The 17,901-nt window shown below is 54.0% G+C and overlaps 1 protein-coding gene across 1 annotated transcript in view; it reads left to right on the top strand.

The window, feature by feature from the left end:
* Positions 1–16,851, top strand: part of DPP6 (dipeptidyl-peptidase 6) — a 102,566-nt gene extending 85,715 nt beyond the window's left edge. Inside the window, exons 11-17 of the mRNA XM_008591025.1 lie at positions 1,505–1,699; positions 9,868–9,922; positions 10,987–11,098; positions 12,004–12,062; positions 12,425–12,497; positions 12,609–12,682; positions 14,915–16,851. Of these exons, the coding sequence (XP_008589247.1) occupies positions 1,505–1,699; positions 9,868–9,922; positions 10,987–11,098; positions 12,004–12,062; positions 12,425–12,497; positions 12,609–12,682; positions 14,915–15,061 (715 nt within the window). The 3' untranslated portion in view covers positions 15,062–16,851. The remainder of the gene's footprint in view (positions 1–1,504; positions 1,700–9,867; positions 9,923–10,986; positions 11,099–12,003; positions 12,063–12,424; positions 12,498–12,608; positions 12,683–14,914) is intronic.
* Positions 16,852–17,901: the final 1,050 nt, after the last annotated feature.

Raw genomic sequence — 17,901 nt, 5'->3', positions numbered from 1 at the left:
TTGTACACCCAAACACATACACACACCCAAACACACATGCACACGCCCAAACACACCTACACACACCACACACACACATGCACACACCCAAATACACATACACACACACACCACACACATGCACACAAACGGACACACAGCACACACACGTCCCTCACACTGACTCTCCTTCCTTACTCCCACATTTTCACCACTTTCCCAAAGATGCTAATGATTTCAAAACCAGCTTTCACCCCCTGTACACTGGTCTCTTCAGTGATCTTCAAAGAAGTCCCAGAGGTTTCTCAGTTCACAGAACGACTCCCCTCCAAGGCAGTGGTAGCAGCCTGAATTCTGACAGGACCTGCCAAACGCTAACAGTGTGCAAACTTGCCGCTTAGCTGGCCTAGCAGGCAGTGTCTTTGCTTATCTGTTTTTTGTTCTGACTTCAAATGTGACAGCAAGGAGATTTGGGGACCCCAAGACTCCAAAAGAACCATACAGATGGTGCCTGCTTAATATAAAAAAAAATCCAAAAGAAAACAGATGCTCGCTTCACGTCGAGCAACACCATGACGTGGGCTGATGCTTTCCAGGTTGGCCCAGCTGCAGGACTGCTGGGCCGCATCCCGCCGCTGTCCCCCAGCCCTGGGCAGGGAGCCGGATGGCGGTGGCGGTCCCTTTGGAGGCGGGATCCGCGCAGGTGTCGGCCACCGCTCAGAGGGCGCTGCTGCTGCTGCTGCGGGAGACTGCGTGACCCTGCACGCTCCAGCTCTCTCTCCTGCCCTCCTTCCCCACCAAAGGGAAACATAGCTCAACCGCCTCTGCCATCCCCACTCGTGTGCCCGCGAATGTCTAACCACCAGTCCTCACTGAGGGCGGCCCTGTGCGTGGCATCACCCATTTCGCTGGTGTAGATTCTCCAGCCTGGGCACCAGCACGGCAAGCGGGGAGTTGCTGAGGAGGGACTAGCCGGGGGCAGGGTCGCCCATGGGGAGCTCCGCACACCACTGCCCAGCGGGCACAGGCCACCTTGCTGTCCGGGGGCATGCGGAGGACGAGGGGCTCCGGGACAGCGCGGGTGCTGCTGCTTCTGCCTGAACCAAAGTACAGACCACTTCTTCAGACCAGGGATGTGGCTAGAAGGAGTCCACACCTTCCTGTCATTCACGTGGCAGGGGCTGTAAGGAGCAGCCGCGACAGCTAGAACCCCAGGAAGGCAGGCAGAGTCTTGCCGCGGGGAAAGCACCCTGAGAGGAGAAGCCGGGAGGACGTTATCGTAAACGCCTCTGATGACTGTCTTTGACGGTGCCGTGTGTTTGGTGGTGCAGGGCTCTGAGCACGCATTTTCTTCGTCCCTGTGCTACATGGACAGTGCCTGCTGGTGCCCTGGGCTGCCAGACCTGGGGGGGGGCACCGGGCACCTGGCAGCCGGGGCAAAGGATAAAATCCCTCAGGAAGGGGTCATCAGACGTGGCCGCTGCCCGCCGTGCAGCCCACTGAGGCCTGGGACCTTCTCTTCCAGGGACGGCACCCCCGGGAGCCAGAGCGTGGCTGAGAAGTTCGAAGTGACCTGGGAGACGGTGATGGTGAGCAGCCATGGAGCGGTGGTGGTCAAGTGCGACGGCCGAGGCAGCGGCTTCCAGGGGACCAAGCTCCTGCACGAAGTGAGGAGGAGGCTGGGCTCCCTGGAGGAGAAGGACCAGGTGGAGGCCGTGCGGTGAGCAATCCCTCCCCACCCCAGGGAGGAAGGGGACCGGGCCGTGCTCTGCCCTGGGGGCCGCCCCGAGGTCCCTTCAGATGAACGCTTTTTGTCCGAGCACGCAGTTGGCATGCACTTTTCGGGCCATTACAAGCCAGTGTCCAGGGAACTGTGAGTGGCGTTCTCCGGAGACTGTTCCGGTTCCCGTAGCCACGTGGGTTGCTCGTTGAGTTGATTAAAACAGGTGCTAGAGGCGGCGATGGTGAGCTGGGTCTGTCTGGCTTCTCTGTGCTGTGTCACCAGCCCTGCACAGTGTCCACACATGTCTTTACCATTCGTCACAAGGGGGAGAGGGAGGAGGTAGGGAAGGAAAGACAGACAGACAGAGAGTATGAGTGGGAATCGGTCCACGCCAACGGGCCGCCCCACTACCGAGAAAGGGGTGCTGGGCACGTGCAGGTGCTGGGTCAGAGCACCTCATCCTGCTGCAGAAGGGTGTGTGTCACTTCACGGTTCCTCCACGTCACAGCCGTTGAGTGAGCAAGACCGGCCGAGGACCACGGAGAACAGAAAGAGGCTAGCGTCAAGGGCAGATGTTCAAAAGCATTTATTGAATTTTATTGTCTCCCTGGAAATGAAGACAGACTTCAGGAGCCTGTGCCAGGCTACAGCTGGCCTTCTGGTCACCGGGAGGAAACACAGTTCTCACAGGCTTGCAGCACAGAGGACCGTGGCTCTGGGCATGACTTCCCCTCTGCACAAGGTTGCGGGAACCACTCACCCGGCTCGCCCGCCTGGAATGCTGGACGGCACAGAGAGCACTTGTGACAGAGGCTGCAGTGACGACGGCTGTCTGCATGGCGCGTGGGGTGCACGATGCTGGCCCCGGTGCGTGGAGGGCAGGGCGGAACACAGCTCAGCGCGGGTGTGTGGACTGAAGGGCTCGTGTGAGCCTGGCGTCTGGACCTGGCACCACGCCAGTGGGCTTTCGCGTTCAAGGATTTTACTTTAGTGACTTGTCAAGACATTTTCTCTCATTTTTAAAAAGATGGATGGCACATGGTAGGCTCCCAGGAAATGAATCTTAAATGGGGAAAACAGCAAGCGAGTGAACGGCCCCCTCTCCTTCCGGAGGGATGAGCTGGTTGAAGAGAGGCAGGCGGTGTCTCCCGAGCCCTGTGTGTGCGACAGACAGAGATACAGAGGGAGACAGTTCTGAGGGCTCAGCTAGTCAGGGGAGGTGGATCTGTCAGGGCTTTTGTCTGGAAGTCAGCGGCAGCACCACCACCAACACACACACGCGCGTGCATGTACACACACAGGTGCACGCACGCACACATGCATGCACATACCCACACGCACGCGCATGCACACGCACATGCACACAACCACACATGCACGCACACCACACATGCATGCGCACACACAACTACACATATGCACTCATACACATGCTCGTGCACGCACACGTAAACACACACACACGCACACAGACGCACGATCCCAAATGCACGTTGAAAACAGGAAGGCAGGAGAAAGCCACCAGCAAACGGACAAGGAGTAAAGGAGGAGGGAGTAAGGGAGAGGCAAGGAGAGCCCCACACGACTACCAGGTCCTACCCGCCCCTCAGAGCCAGCTGGGCCCGTTCCATCCTGAGCACCTTCTGCCGCCCGCCCAGCAGCACCTGTTCTTCCTGCTTCCAGAGAGAACCACGTGCTCTCCACTGCCTTCCCCTGAGCGCAGGCCAGCCCCGCACCAGATGGGACAGGCCCCTCGGTCTCAGGGGAACTCCTGCACTTCTTTACCAATGTGAGTTCTGGGTTCTGGGTTCAGGAACGAGCAGGGAGGGCCAGGGAGATGGAAGCCAGGGTTTGCTGGCAGCTTCTGGAGAGGCTCATCCCTTCCTTTCTGGAAGTTTCTGGAAGTGGTTCCCTCCCCTACCTGCTGGAGGTGAGTGAAGATGCACACAGCCAGGTGCTACCAACAGCACCTGTGAGCATGAGAAGGGGCTGCAGAGGACCAGGCCATCGGGGTTGGCCGAGCAGAGAGATGGAGAGCCCTGGGTCTTTGGTGACATCGTTGGTCTCTGGATGAGTCGACCCTGAGGTCTGCCATCCCGTGGAGTTTCAGAGCCAGTGTAGAAAGGAAGGCAGCTGAGAGTGCGCGCGGTTCTGTCTGGAAGCAGAAAGCGCAGGTGCTGCCTGCAGCCGCCGAAGGTGCTCAGGAATCGAAGGGGCCCCAGCTGGCTCTGGGGGCGGGTGGGACCCGGTAACCGTGTGGGGCTCTCCTCGCCTCTCCCTGCTCCTCCTTTGCTCCTTGTCCACGTGCTGGTGGCTTTTTCCTGTCCTCCCCACTCTTTCCTTGCCCTACCTGGTCTCACTCCTCCCAGTGAGGATGGGGTTCCTCCCACCCAACAAGGGCCCAGGTGGAAGGTCACAGTGTCCTTCAGGCACGCCAGCAGCCTGCTCACGTGTGGGCACTTGGCTTCTTCTAGCTGTTCCCCTTAGAGCTCAGGAAAAAGAGCGCAAAAGGCTGTTTTCCATTCGCGTCATTTTCTAAAAATAAAGGATTGACCCAGCCATCTGTTTGAAAACAAGGCAGAACCTGTTCTGGAAAAACAGTCAATAATATCAACACTTAAACAACTGAAGCTTGCAAGAACAAGACAGCATAAACCATTGCAAAGCTTCTAGCCACATAAACACATAGACTTCCGTAAGGACTGACACCCAAATGTTTCCAGCCACAGAAAACATACTAACCTTTCTTTAGGATCTGGGTCTGTATTTCATTAGTCAGATATAGCCCAGTTTTATCAGAATTGTAGAAATCGTGAGGCCAGCCTATCATGCTGACTCCCAAAGCTCCCAGGCTCCCATTCCAGGTCTCCCATCTGCCTCCACCTAATCCTTCCATCTGGGAACCCACGGGGAGCCACTTTCCATTAGCAGCTAACACAAGCAAAGTCCCCAAGTAAGAAAAGAGGACAGTCATGTAGATGGGTAATTTGAGTACAGATTAGAGCTACACTAGCACCTGAGCACAGTGCTCCAGAAGCCAAAAAACCTGCCTGGGAGGGCTTCTGGGAGGAGGGGGACTTTGGGAAACACTTTGAAGAATTAATAAAGATTTGCCAGATAGAAATAAGAGATGCACATTCCAAACAGATAAAATATTGTGAACAAAGGCCCGAGATAAAAGAAAGGCACAGCCCGTTTGTGGCACACTCAAACTTAGGATGAAGGTGGACCGTGGAGGCGCAGGAGATGGGTGGGGGTGGTAGGTGGTCCATGGAGGGGCAGGAGGTGAATTGGGGGGTAGGTGGGGACCTGATGCTGTGACACTTCCCACATCACATTCAGGAGTCCTTCATGACAAGAGGCAACAGTGGACCAGAAGATGTTCTTTTAAGCGAGGAGGTTGCAAGGTAAGCTTTGTCTCAGAACCTAGTTCTGGCAGCAAGCAGCTGGGCTTATGGGCCCTAGTCCTAGGAGAAAACATTTAAATTTGGCGATTTGAGGAGCATGAGTAAGTGAGCGTGTACAGAGGCATCAGCAGGTGGGGTTGGCGTCGTGTCCTGGGGCCGGTGACAGCCACAGTTTTCAGGAAGACAAGGCGTTCCCTCATGGGCAGGGGAGACCCAGGAGCTGTGCAGGCTGGAGCCAGGAGAGCCCGCACCCTGACCAGGGGCCTCGCTGCACTGCGCTCCCCGTTGGCTGAGCCCTGGCTGAGGGCGTGTGAGCCCGTGGCCACTCCCAGCGTCACCCGCAGGCACAGAGCCTCACTCGGGCCACAGGAAGGGGCGGCAGGCGGCAGGCAGGGGTGAAGGGCATTGAGCGAGTGTCCGCTGACGGCCGGTACCGCGCTGGACTTCCTGGGTGTGAACTGGCAACTGCCACAAACAACCCCAGGAGGTGACACTATTATTCCATCATTACAAATGGGGAAACTAAGGTCTAGAGAAGAAGAGCTGGTCCAGCAACGGACAGCTCAGCCAGAGTCGGGAGGCAGCGCAGGTCACCGGTGGCCGACTGTGGCCGCTGTCCCGCGGCTCCTCGTCAGCAGGACATGGCCAGGGGTGGCCAGCGGTCGGGGGGGGGCCACACCGCCGCGAGGTGGAGAACGACTGGGAGACGTTCCCGAGGCAGAGCTGGCGAGATCGGTGAGTGAATAAATTCGGAGATGGAGGAGTTGAGCACCTGGAAGCGTCCACCTCGGGAGACCGGGGGTGGACGGTGACTGCTGGGACACACGGCAGTGCTCACAATGCCGCTGCAAGGTTCCCCCACTCCAAAGGTGCCCAAAGTGGCTGTGGTGTCAGTGACACCTGCGTCAGCTTGGGTACCCCGAGAAGTGGATGCCAAGATGGAATTAGATACGCATGGGGACAAGTGTCTGTGGAGGGTGCAGGGGATGGGGTGGTAGGGGTGCAGCGCCATCAGGCTGCCATGGCAGGACAGCAGAGGGAAGGGGAGACTGGTCAGAAAAGCCCAGATGGCAGCACGGCGAGAGAGCCTCCGCCTGGCTGTCATGAGCTGGGAGCCAAGGACACGCTGGAGGATCTGGTTGAGTGGACGTGGCCCGGCCTTTGAGCCCCTGACAGGTTTGTCACTGACCAGGCCCCAGCAGCAAGGACACAGTAGCAGGTCGGGAGATGTGGCAGCTGGTGCCGTCAACCACCTGCAGCCCTACCACTGGTTCCCTTGAAGGGAGAAGAGAGAGCCACAACCTGCGGACACATACCTCTGTGCTGCCACCTGTGTCCCCAGATGTCCCCACCAACTCTCCATGCCACACACAATGATATCATCACTGCCGAGGTCTTCTCCATGGCCTCCCACATCCACAGTCCCCGCCAGCCCAGCCCAGGCTTTTGTGACCGTTCCATCCCTGCTTGCGGCTCAGCTGTTCCAGCGGCTGCTGTCCGGGTGGCCCATGGAGTGGACAGCACACCATGCCATGGGATCCTTGTCTCTGCTGTCCCACGGTGGTGTCCTCCCTGCCCACAGACGCACACTTCTCACGGGCTGGAACTGTGTCATTCGGGGTCCTTCCTCTGAACCCTCCACAACCTGGGCGTGGAACTGAACTCCGTCCACCCTCGAGAGAGATGCCCTGACTGGTTCTTCTCCGCTCCTTGCTGTGCCCTGGACCATCCCCAGCAATAAAAAGTGCACCCCACAGAGAAAATGGGGTCTCCTGTCCCTGGAGCTCTACCGTTCACCAGGAAAAACTCATCCCACAGGATTTGCTCAATTGATTAGTGAAAATATAGCTTCAAGATAATAAAAATATTTGACAATGGAAAAAATAACTATTCCTGGAACACTCCAGAGTACTTTACAAATGAGAACCATTAGCAAGATTTATGGCTTTTAGATCAGGAAGCAAGAGTCACCGATAATTAGAAGAAGGGGAGCCAGAGACCCAAGGCTGCCTGCTGAATTAGCAGCAAGGCTGAAAATAAAAATAGGAGGTTTTGTACAGATTGGAATGCAGTCCAAGACCCTGGTCTCATGCCCTTCCAGGTACAGCTGGCTCACCCCACACTCCATGGTCTGGTCTGCACAGGCTCCTGCTTAGATGCCCAGCGAGTGTGGCCTGCACATCTGGCCATGGCTCAGGATCCACATGTGAGCAGGTTAGCCCATCCTGAGGGAAGGGAGCTGACTGTGCTGGACCATTCCACCCAGATGTCCCCAGGTGAACTTCTGTGTATCTGGGATTGAGGTCCTGAGGAGAAGATTCAGGAACTGGGAGAAATGTATCAACTGTTTGCAGATGTGCAGATGTGCCTGCAGTGTCCATCAGCCCATACGGCACTTGGGGGGGCGGTGTGCGCCTCCAAATTCCAAGCCTGCCAGATATTACTTGAAGTCTTCCAGGCTATCCTGTAACACCCATGTAACATTTTGAAAAAGCAGAAATATTAGTTCGCTAGGACTGGAACAGCAAAACCAAGGTGTGGGCAGGGCCAGGCTGCCCCTGAAACCTGCGAGGGGAGGAGCTCCCTGCCTCTTTCCGCGTGCTGGCTGGCCTGCCCTCTTTGGCGTCCCTGGGCTTGTAGATGCAGCTCTCCAGTGGTCTGTCTTCATGTGGCATTTCCCCTGATCTCTGTGTCTCTCCTCCTCTCATAAGGACACCAGACATGTCGGATTAGGGCCCCACCCTACTCCAGTATGACCTCATTCTAACTTAACTAATTACATCTGCAGGGGACCCTATTTCCAAATACGGTCACATTCTGATATATTGGGGATTAGGACTTCAAAATGTCCTTTTTGGGGGGAACCACAGTCCAACTCATAACAAATGCTCAACACCAACTATAAATTCTTTGTGCCACTGCTGTCTGCCCTCCCCGGTCCTCCCCAGAGGCAGCCACTCTCAACCCCATGAGCTGTTTTGTCGTGTTTGCCTCCGTATCTCTGAATACAGTTATGTACCTCATAGTTTATCATCTACTGACTCTTTTGTAGAAGATGGCGATTTAGCTCTCTGGTACACCACCCACCCCTTTCTCTTCACCTTCCCAATGATGTTAAATCAAAATGTGTAGTTAAGGGCCGGCCCGGTGGTGCACTGGAGAGTGCACTGCTTGAGAGCGCGGCGGCGCTCCCACAGAGGGTTCAGATCCCATGTGGAGACTGGTTCCTGCTCACTGGCTGAGCGCAGTGCGGGTGCAACACCGAGGGTTGCAAACCCGTTGCCGGTCAGTAAAAAAGACAAAAAGGAAAAAAAATGTGTAGTTAAGCCAGTAGTCTGAGGTGCAGGGTTGCTATGTAAACATTGCTCACTGCACAGCCAGGTGGTGTACTATAATGCTCTGTTTTTCTATGCACCTGTTAATTTTTCCAGAAGTGTTGCTTTGTCTTTCACTCGGGGCAGTTTCTGTGTACTCATATTTCCCAGGTGTTTCCTCATTCCAGTTAGTATTTTTTACAAATGCTCAAACATACTAGTCACTATGGACTCTAATTTTATGCATTGAGGTATTCTTCTGCCCTTCTCTGGTCCATTTGGACAGGTTGTCTCCAGGCTCAACTTGGGATTTCCTTCACCCTCTTCCTTTTTGGATCCTATGTACACACACGAGTGCACAGACACCCACACACCCTAGGTTATGTGCTAAGGAACAACAGAACATGTCTTCCTTTTTATCTGTTCATTCCTTCGTGTCTAGAAAATGTCTAAAAATGCCTTTATTCTATTCCCATATTGACAGTGTAGTTTGGCTCAATATAAAATCTAGTAGATAATAATTTCTATCTAGAAAGCCAGCAGGTAGCAGGTCTCCTGCTGCTGATTAGGGTCCAGAAACCAGAAAGTTCCCAGACACTTTGTGGGAGACACAAGGGACCCCAGTGGGAAGGGTGGGTGGGATCCTGGCAAGAGGGAGAAAAGGAACCAGGCAAAGTCAGCTGGAGCACTGAGCTGGTCACTTCCTAGGCAGGGCTATGGCAGGAAGCTCAAAAAAGAATGATTCTGTGGCCAAAGTCTTGTAAGACTGGGACCTCCTCCCAAGAACTGGGAACAAAGGGTACTGCAGGTGGAGTGAGAGCTGGCTGGATTCTAAGCCCTGGGTTTGGAACCAGGGCTCCTTTTATCCCTGCTAAACCCCAGGGGACCATCCCAGGACATGGGGTGATTAGGAGTCACAGGGTTCCAAGGGAGGGGTGAATAGCAACAGAAGGGCAGGGACTTAAAGGGGCCCGGGTCTCCCAGAATGGTCTCTGCTGCTCTGGACTAATGTTTCTCAGTGAGCTTTATACCAAAGGGGCTGGCCGGTTAGCTCAGTTGGTTAGAGCACGGTGTTATAACACCAAGGCCAAGGGTTCAGATCCCCGTACCAGCCAGCCACCAAAAAATAAAAATGCTACAGGCAAGCTTTATGTACCTGGATGTCTACAGAGTTATAGCAAGGGTGCTGGAGTTTTTAATTTGAACATACTGCCCATGTACTAAATAAAAGGAGCAATAAACTATTACATTAGAATTCTAGGATTCCCTTTTTTACCAGCCAGCTGCCAAAAAAAGAAAAAGAAAAGAATAAAAGCTAAGATTACTTTTTATTTATAAAAGGGTTTTCATGCTTGATATGGTTGGAAACCACAGCTCTAGGCCACCAGGATACAAGGAGCAACCTCCACACGCACAAAATCCTCTCTCCTCTTTGCCCTTGCAGGACGATGCTCAAAGAGCAGTACGTGGATAAGACACGGGTCGCCGTGTTCGGGAAGGTGAGTCTGTGCTGTCTTCTGCCAGTTCAAGAGCGTGGAGCTGTGTCAGCCCAGACCTCTCCTGATTTGCTGAGCACGTCTCTGGTCTCGTGGTGTGGGAGCAGTAATTTTTCTAAGAGTAAGATGTTGGATGCTTAGTATTTCTGGCCATGGGAGCTTTCATTTGACCAGCTCATTTATCGATGTTTCCTTCTTCATTCTCTGGAAGGAAAAGCTCTATTAGCTTCCTAATGACTTGTCTTCCCCAAGCCTGCAGTAGAGCTTGGTGCGGTACCCAGGACAGAAGGGAAGCTGGAATCTGTCTCTGGATATCTTCATGTGTAGTAGCTACATTAATTACCACATGTACTTAGGTGAGAGGAAGGGTGTTGGGACATTCATGCCCTGAACTGTCAAACCAGGGAAACTTCGATCTGATGGCCCGCATTGGAGACTGTGGCCTGGGACAGGGAGTTAGGTGCCTGGAGGGCCACCCATTATCACCCCGGTCCACGGCCCCTCATTCTCCTTAGACAGCCTAACCCTGTGGCCTCTTGACCTCAACAAGGCTAGAACGCAGAGGGGTTGCACAAATCCGTCTTTTTAATGAGACAGCAACTTGGCCAGGCCCTCCAGAGGAGGCCTCGCATGACCCCACTGCAGGTAAAGGCTTGAACATCTCTTACATCATCATCCCCGAAACCTTGGAGCCCAGCGTTGGATGGGAGCAGTGTGACTCGAGACCAGGGTGTGCCCTGTGGGGTGGTCCCAGGAATAGGACATGCCAGGCCCTCCCACCCCCACATCCCTGCCTACTGGAGGTGGCACGGTCAGGCAGAGAGACCAGTGGCTTCTCTCCTTGGTTCAGAGACAGACAGGAGGCTGGGCACAGTCCTAGAGGTTCATGCCAGGCATGTAGTGCCCTTAAACAATTTTAAAAGATAAAATTTTTTTAAAAAGAAAGAGAAACCACGTGACCATGGCTGCTTAAGTTGCTGGTCCTCCTGGGTCTGGGGCTGGGTTTGTGGTGAAGTGTTGACCGTCACTCCCCCCGCCTCTCCTCTTTCTCTCTTGCGCTTTCCTAGGATTACGGTGGGTACCTGACCACTTACATCCTCCCAGCGAAAAGTGAAAACCAAGGTCAGATTTTCACCTGCGGCTCTGCTCTCTCTCCAATAACAGACTTCAAACTCTACGGTAAATGGCCTTGAGGAGACCAAGGGTCGCGCCCCACAGCCTGCCCCCACCACCCTCCCTGCAGCACCCCCCTCCCTCTGCCTCCCTAAGTTCATGCACCCCGAGTCCGTAATAAACCACTCGGGGTTGATGGCTAAGGGTGAAACCTCATAGGCAGAAGCCTCAGAAGTAGAGGGGCGGGTCTCAAGTCATTCGTTTTGAGTAAACATGGTCAAGCCTCTGATGCCAATATATCATATTCCCAACATCCAAGACCAGGAGTCAAACAGGAGCCGCGGCTGGGCTGGCAGGAGTGGGAGTAGGCGAAGGCTTGCGTGCTCACGGAGGGAGAGGTCTGCTGCAGTCGCCACCGGGCCACCCCTACTCCTTGTCCCCAGAGTCCGGGCAGGGCCCTGCAGTGACTTCTGCATCTGGAGTGAAAGCCTCTCGTCTCTCTTTTGCCAGCTGGCAGACCCCAGGTCCTCACTGCAGAACCTGGACCTGGAGCCAGGGTTTGGGATTGAGCAGGACATAATAGATTTTTTTAAATATCAATAAATCCTAATAGAAATTTGCTCTCTTACTACGTGTTTCCTTTCCTATAGGTTGAAATGAAATAGGTGGTTATCTGTTTATTTAGGATTCAGATAAATTAGGTTTTGCTTAACTCAGGTGTTGCTGTACTGATAAAAACCCAACCACCAGCACTGACATGTTGAACTGCTACTACTGTGCTATCTGATTACCCATGTAAAGACCCAAGAGATTTAGGTGGTGTTTTTAAAAGCAAACATTTGCCGTGGAAGTGGAAGTGAGCCCGCCCACCCCCAGCCCAGTCCCTAAGCCCCCCAGAGTCCAGGCGCTCTGCACCGACGGGGCCTGGAGGCCGGGACGTGACCTGCTTCCCTCTCTTTGCTTCTGTCCAGCTTCTGCATTTTCCGAGAGGTACTTGGGCCTCCACGGGCTGGACAACAGAGCATATGAGGTATGCTTGGGCGCGACCGCCACTCCGTGGAATGGGGAATTTGATGAAATCCATCAGCCTTTTCCCTGAATTCCTCTCTCCCACCCCTCTGGCCCCGTCACAACTCTGTGGCCCCCTGAAGCTACCTGCAGTTGGAGAAAACTCTTTCCTCCTCTCCCTTCTTCTCTTCCACCCCCTCCTTTTCCTAAAGAGTCCCTGTAAGGGGACACTGAGGCCTCTGAGATTGGCCGTGCATCCCCGTTTCCCCAGAACTTAATGTTTCGGGTGCAGTCCCCTTACCTTCCCAGTCAGGCTTCCAGTCAAAGCACCTGGCTGCCTGCAGCAGGGCCCACTAACTCTCTCCCCTTCCCCCACACGAGCAGATGACCAAAGTTGCCCATCGGGTGGCAGCGCTGGAGGAGCAGCAGTTTCTGATCATCCACGCAACCGCGGACGGTGAGAATGGGGGCATTCATTCACCACTCACCGCACGTCTGCTGAAAGCATGCTCCTCGATGGCGTGACCGGTTTTGACAAACGCTGTCCTCTTGTTTTCTTTTTTAACAGAGAAAATCCATTTCCAGCACACAGCAGAACTCATTACACAACTAATCAGAGGAAAGGCCAATTACAGCTTGCAGGTACAGTACGCGTGTCTACTCCGGTTCCTACTTGGAGCAAGACATTCCTCTCTGCAGAGGAGAACGGATGGGGGTTCAGGACACCCCGTTTCCGCAGATGCTTCTGTGCAGCGCTGCCGGGGAGGGGCAGGCACGTGAGGTTGCACGTGAGGTCACACGTGAGCGCATGCCACTCTTCTAATTAGTGAGAGCGCGCTCAGCACTGAGGCCACGTTTAAACCCCTTCAGAACGACCCTGCCCCCGGGCACTATGCAGGGCCAAGCCAGTGGGCTGCTGCTGTTCCTGGCCTGGGGAGATGGGGCCACTGCCCCCGTGTTGCCAAGCATAGCACTGGCCAGTCCTGCCCCTTCTCTCCCTAGCCTCCTCTGGACAACACCCCACACCCCTAACACTGACAGGATGTCCCCACACATCTGTGGCTGAGCCACAGTGGAAATGCGCTGCCCTGGTGACAACCAAATCCATGCCTGTCCTGCTGCATCGAGTACAGACCCTGCAGCACCAAACCTAGGCTCCTGCCAGCAATGCACAGGGCTGCTTCCAGAAACTTCTCCCATTTCCTCCCTGCCCTCTGGTTCCTTTGATGAAATAGGTATGACCTGATGATCTCCTCAGGTCCCAAGGTATATGGGAGGGTTCCCCCATGAGAACAGCAGGCACCCCGTCTCCCTGGAGGGCTCCCACCCTGGCACCTGCCTCTGTCTCCCAGCGTCGCCAGCCTGTGGAGGGCCACCTGCGGGCTGGGCTGGTCAGCCAGCACTTCCGGCAAGAAGGAAGCTTGACCCAAGTGTTGATGAGTAGGACGGAAGGACTGAGTTTTATCACATTTGAATTTCCTTCTGGAAAATGGTCAGAGCATGGTAAACTTGGTAGCTGCCAAGGCATGTACACTTTATACAAATGATGCGGCCGTGGTGGATAAAACATAGATCAATCAATGTGAGGGGTCTTCAAACAGTTCATGGAATTATTAATTCCACATATTATCTTTCAGCTCCATTTTTCCACAAACTTTTTAAAGTACCCTTGTGGGTGCTGATGTGGGCCACTCCCTGAGACACGCTGTGTTCTGCCACCCAGGCACTGAGCTGCCTCACGGGCTCCACCGCATCCATGCGCAGGGCCACTCAGTGCCTGTGTGCCACACAGCAGGCGTCTTAACAGACACTCAGTGAACTTGTAGCCATGACCAACTCCAGATAAGAGCACGGGTATGGGGCTAAGGCAGGAGACAGACTTCCTACTGGACACCCCTTTTGTGCCACTTGATGTTTTAACGACCATATAATAGCCTAGTGACATTGTTAATAAGTACTTTAAAATAAATGTGTATGTCACCCTCTGAACACATAAGAGGAAGGCAGATTCATAGTGCAGGCAGCAGCCTGGTATCATGGAAAGAACGTGAGCTTTGAACCCCTGGCAACTGTGGAAGGGGCATGGCTCAGCTAAGCCCCAGCAGTGTCAGTACAGTGGCAATAGAGTCAGGGCACTGTCCTGCCAGCATCGAGCACTGACCCAGCAGCAACAGGCCTGCATCCCAACACCCCCTGGGCTCCAGGCCAGGTTCTAAGCCCTTTACAGGTATCATATCCTTTAACTCTCATGAATCGTGAGCTAGATTCCATTACAATTATTATCCCCACCTGACACAATGGGAAACCAAGGCCCAGGAGAGTTACCTGTCCACAGTCTGGCGGTGAGTGAGCCACGAGCCAGGCTGCACACATGGGCGGGCGGCCCCGTGGACACATGATGGCAGGATTATTGACACAGAGGGTTATTCAGATGGCGAAGAATTCTTTCCATTGCTTTTCCAACTCCTGACACCCCCCAGACTTGGGCTCTCACCTCCAGACCCCGAGCATGTGTCCAGGTTGCAGATTCAAACAAGCCCATCTAGACTGGAGAGAGTCTGTAAGGACGTGTTTTCTAATTTATTAGCCAATTCTTGCCACGTGCACACTTAGTGTGGTGGGGGCGAGATGCCTGGGGACGGAGGTGGTCGGGACACTGGCAGGGGGCCCCTTCCAGCCCGTACAGCCAGGTAGAGCTTCCAGGAGGAAAAGGCATAGTGTCACAGCTGATATGGTCAGGAAATGCATTCCGTCAACTAAAATTCCGACCCGCATGGTGCCTGGGTTTCACTAGGCTTCTTTTCTTAGGTGCGTCTCTTGTCCCATTGGGAGTGTGGGCCATGGGTGAGTAACTCCTCCCTGCCTTCTTTGCAGATATACCCAGACGAAAGCCATTACTTCAGCAGCGCCGCCCTCCAACAACATCTGTACCAATCCATCGTCAACTTCTTCGTGGAGTGCTTCCAGATTCAGGACAAACTACCGACAGTCACGACGAAAGAGGACGAGGAGGAGGACTGACCACACGTCATCTCTAAGCACAAACGTGGCTCTTTCTATGACAATATGCAACCAAGGAACTGTCCCCTCCTTCTCCCCACTCCCCAGGGCTGGGGCGGGGCGGAAGAGCTAGTGTCCCCACAGCATGTCTCAGATACTGAGGGCAGCTCTGCTTCAGAAACAAGCTCCCTCCCTGGTGGTCAACACTGATGACCCCGGCAGAGCCTGGAACCACTCCACGTCAGCAGCATCGCCTCCCCTGCCCCACAGTGACTGGCGTGTCCCATGGCCCCTCCCCCAGGAACACAGCGGAGGATGATGGCAGCCAGAGCCCACAAGGAACCAGCCCTTCCATTCGAGCTATCGAGCAGTAGCATTAAGACCCACCCTGTGCGTGAACAGCATGACATCCTGTCTTCATTACAGTGCCCTGGAAAGAAAAGCAGAAGCACTTAGAGCACAATTGTCGTGACAGTGCGGTGTGCACATATCGGCTTGCTCCCGGCTGCAGTTAGGAGGTTCAGCCTTGCAAGCGGCTGCGCCAAGCAAACAGACTCTTTCTGTATAAAGCATTACTGTAGCTACGCCAGTGCTTAACCTTACAGAGTTCATTTGGGTTCTTCTGGGTTTAGCCTACGCTCCATGGTCTCCCAGTCACCGGATTGTTCTGCTGTGCTTTTCTTTTGCTTTCTTTTCCTTTTGTTCCATCAGTGTGTAGACTTTGCACTTTTTGGATAAAGAAACAGCTCAGAAGCGGCTGCTTCTCCTCAAGGTTGTCTTCAGACTTTGTGGAGATGCTACGAGATGCTGGCAGCGGGGGCAGCGGGGAAAGCATCCACTAGCACTCACTAAAAGAAAACACGTAAATAAAACTGTTCCCACCAAGCTTCGTCAGGGTTTGGCTGTAGATTTGCAGTGCTCATTTACATATGTCCTTAAAACCATCCTCGTCCTCCTCAACAAGCTGTCAAGTCTTTTCACATGACATTTGCTTAAAAACATAGACAGACACGGCATTGATTCCACCCCAGGTCTGTTGAGTGTGCTCTGGTCACGACAGTCCCAATGGGAAGTGCAGGACCGTGCCGGCATCTGCCTCGGGTCCTGGGGATGGTGCCGTTCCCTCCTGTTGCAAGCAGTAAGGTCAATGCCATTCTGCGTTAGCCTTGCAAGATGTGCTCTGACAAGTGCACGGCCGGGGTTCCAGTGTATATTCCATTTTGCTGTACATAGAGGAAGACATGTGCGTCAGGCACCTGTGCAGTTGCCGCCCGCCCCCGCCAGCGCCAACCTTGTGCTGAGCTTGCATGCTGACACGCTCGGCGGATCTGGACTCTCTAAAAGTGCTAGTTTGAAATATATCAATTACCGTCCTTTCTTTTTGAGCTTGTTGACAACCTGAATGTCAGTACTGATTTCTCTAGCTTCTGTTCCCGCTGGGAATGTCCTTGACGTCCTGCCAGCAGACGAGATGTGTCCATGTCACTATTTGGTGTTTGGGGTTTTGGTTTCATGCACATGAGCTTTGAATGTCAGTTATACTAGGTGGATTGGAAAATCTCCATTGTGGGATTTTTTTTTTAAGGGAATACGTCACTCTTTGTGGAAAGGATCAGCGCGCTGACAAACAGGACCGATGTGAACACGACATGATCATGCTTTTGCTATTTCAGTGAGCTTGACCAACCGCAAAGCCAACTAGGTCTGAAAAGGGAAGCCAGCTCTGGCCACCAGCTCTGGTTGGAGGGGAGTGGGATGTGGCATGTGGCACTGGTTCATCCATGGAATAAAACATTATTTTACCACTCGGATTGCTCTTTTCTTGCCTGTCCTCCTGCGTCTCCCCTCCAAACGTGCGTAAAGTACTCATGGGGCCCCTCCAAGACCGATGTGCCACCTCCAGATCCTGGTGAGCACCCAGTAAAAACTGCACCCTGGTGGCAGCAGTATCAATAGTTAAGAAAGTAGGACTGATCGAATGTATCGCAGTCCCAAATCAATCAGAGAAGAGGAGTTTGAACGCACCTTGAAAGTTTCACGGTGGAGACACAGAGCCACTTCCTAAACTGAGAGTGAGACACTTTCTCAGTCAAAGCCCGAGCACTGCCCACTAGAAAACGTTAGACAGATCTCTTCACCTGGTGGACGTCTGTCCACAGTTTTATGGGTGTTAATTCAGTAAGTCTGGTATTAACAGGGCCCAGCCTGAAAGCAAAGGGATTAATTAAACAAACACTTCCAAGTCATTGCGGGGCTGCTGCCTTAGGGACTGGAGATCAGTCCAGCCACCCCTGCGTATTTTCCCACTTTTGAAAACGCTGGGTATGGCCTGACCAGATAGAACCGGTCCTGAGAACAGACAGTGGCCACAACCACCGGGAGCACTCCAATTCCGGCAGAAAGCTCCGTCTTCCCCCAACTCTAGAATGGCTTTGGGGCGAGGCCGGCCAGGTCTCGCCAGGACCGTGGTGGCTGCAGCAGTCACGCCACGTCTGTGGCCTGAAACCTCCCCACATGTACCTGTGGGGCAGGGAAGGTCCCCCTTTGTCATGGAAGGCAACAACCACAGGTTACAGGTCTGTTGCGTGTGCTCTGGTCACGACAGTCCCAATGGGAAGTGCAGGACCGTGCCGGCATCCGCCTCAGGTCCTGGGGATAGCGCCGTTCCCTCCTGTTGCAAGCAGTAAGGTCAGGAGGGAATGGCGCTATCCCCAGGACCTGAGGCGGGGCACAGATGTCTTATCGGGACTTCTTAACACCCCCCATGGGAAAGGAATTGGCCCCCAGTGGGTGTGCACAGCCATGGAAGTGGCAGGCCCTTCTCAGGGGGGTCTTCCCTGCCCACCAATGAAAGGAAACTC

This window comes from Galeopterus variegatus, unplaced genomic scaffold (assembly GCF_000696425.1).
Source record: "Galeopterus variegatus unplaced genomic scaffold, G_variegatus-3.0.2 Scaffold6572, whole genome shotgun sequence".
Taxonomy (NCBI): Eukaryota; Metazoa; Chordata; class Mammalia; order Dermoptera; family Cynocephalidae; genus Galeopterus; species Galeopterus variegatus.
Note: the sequence above shows the minus strand (reverse complement) of the source record. Positions and strands in the feature narration are given on the sequence as shown.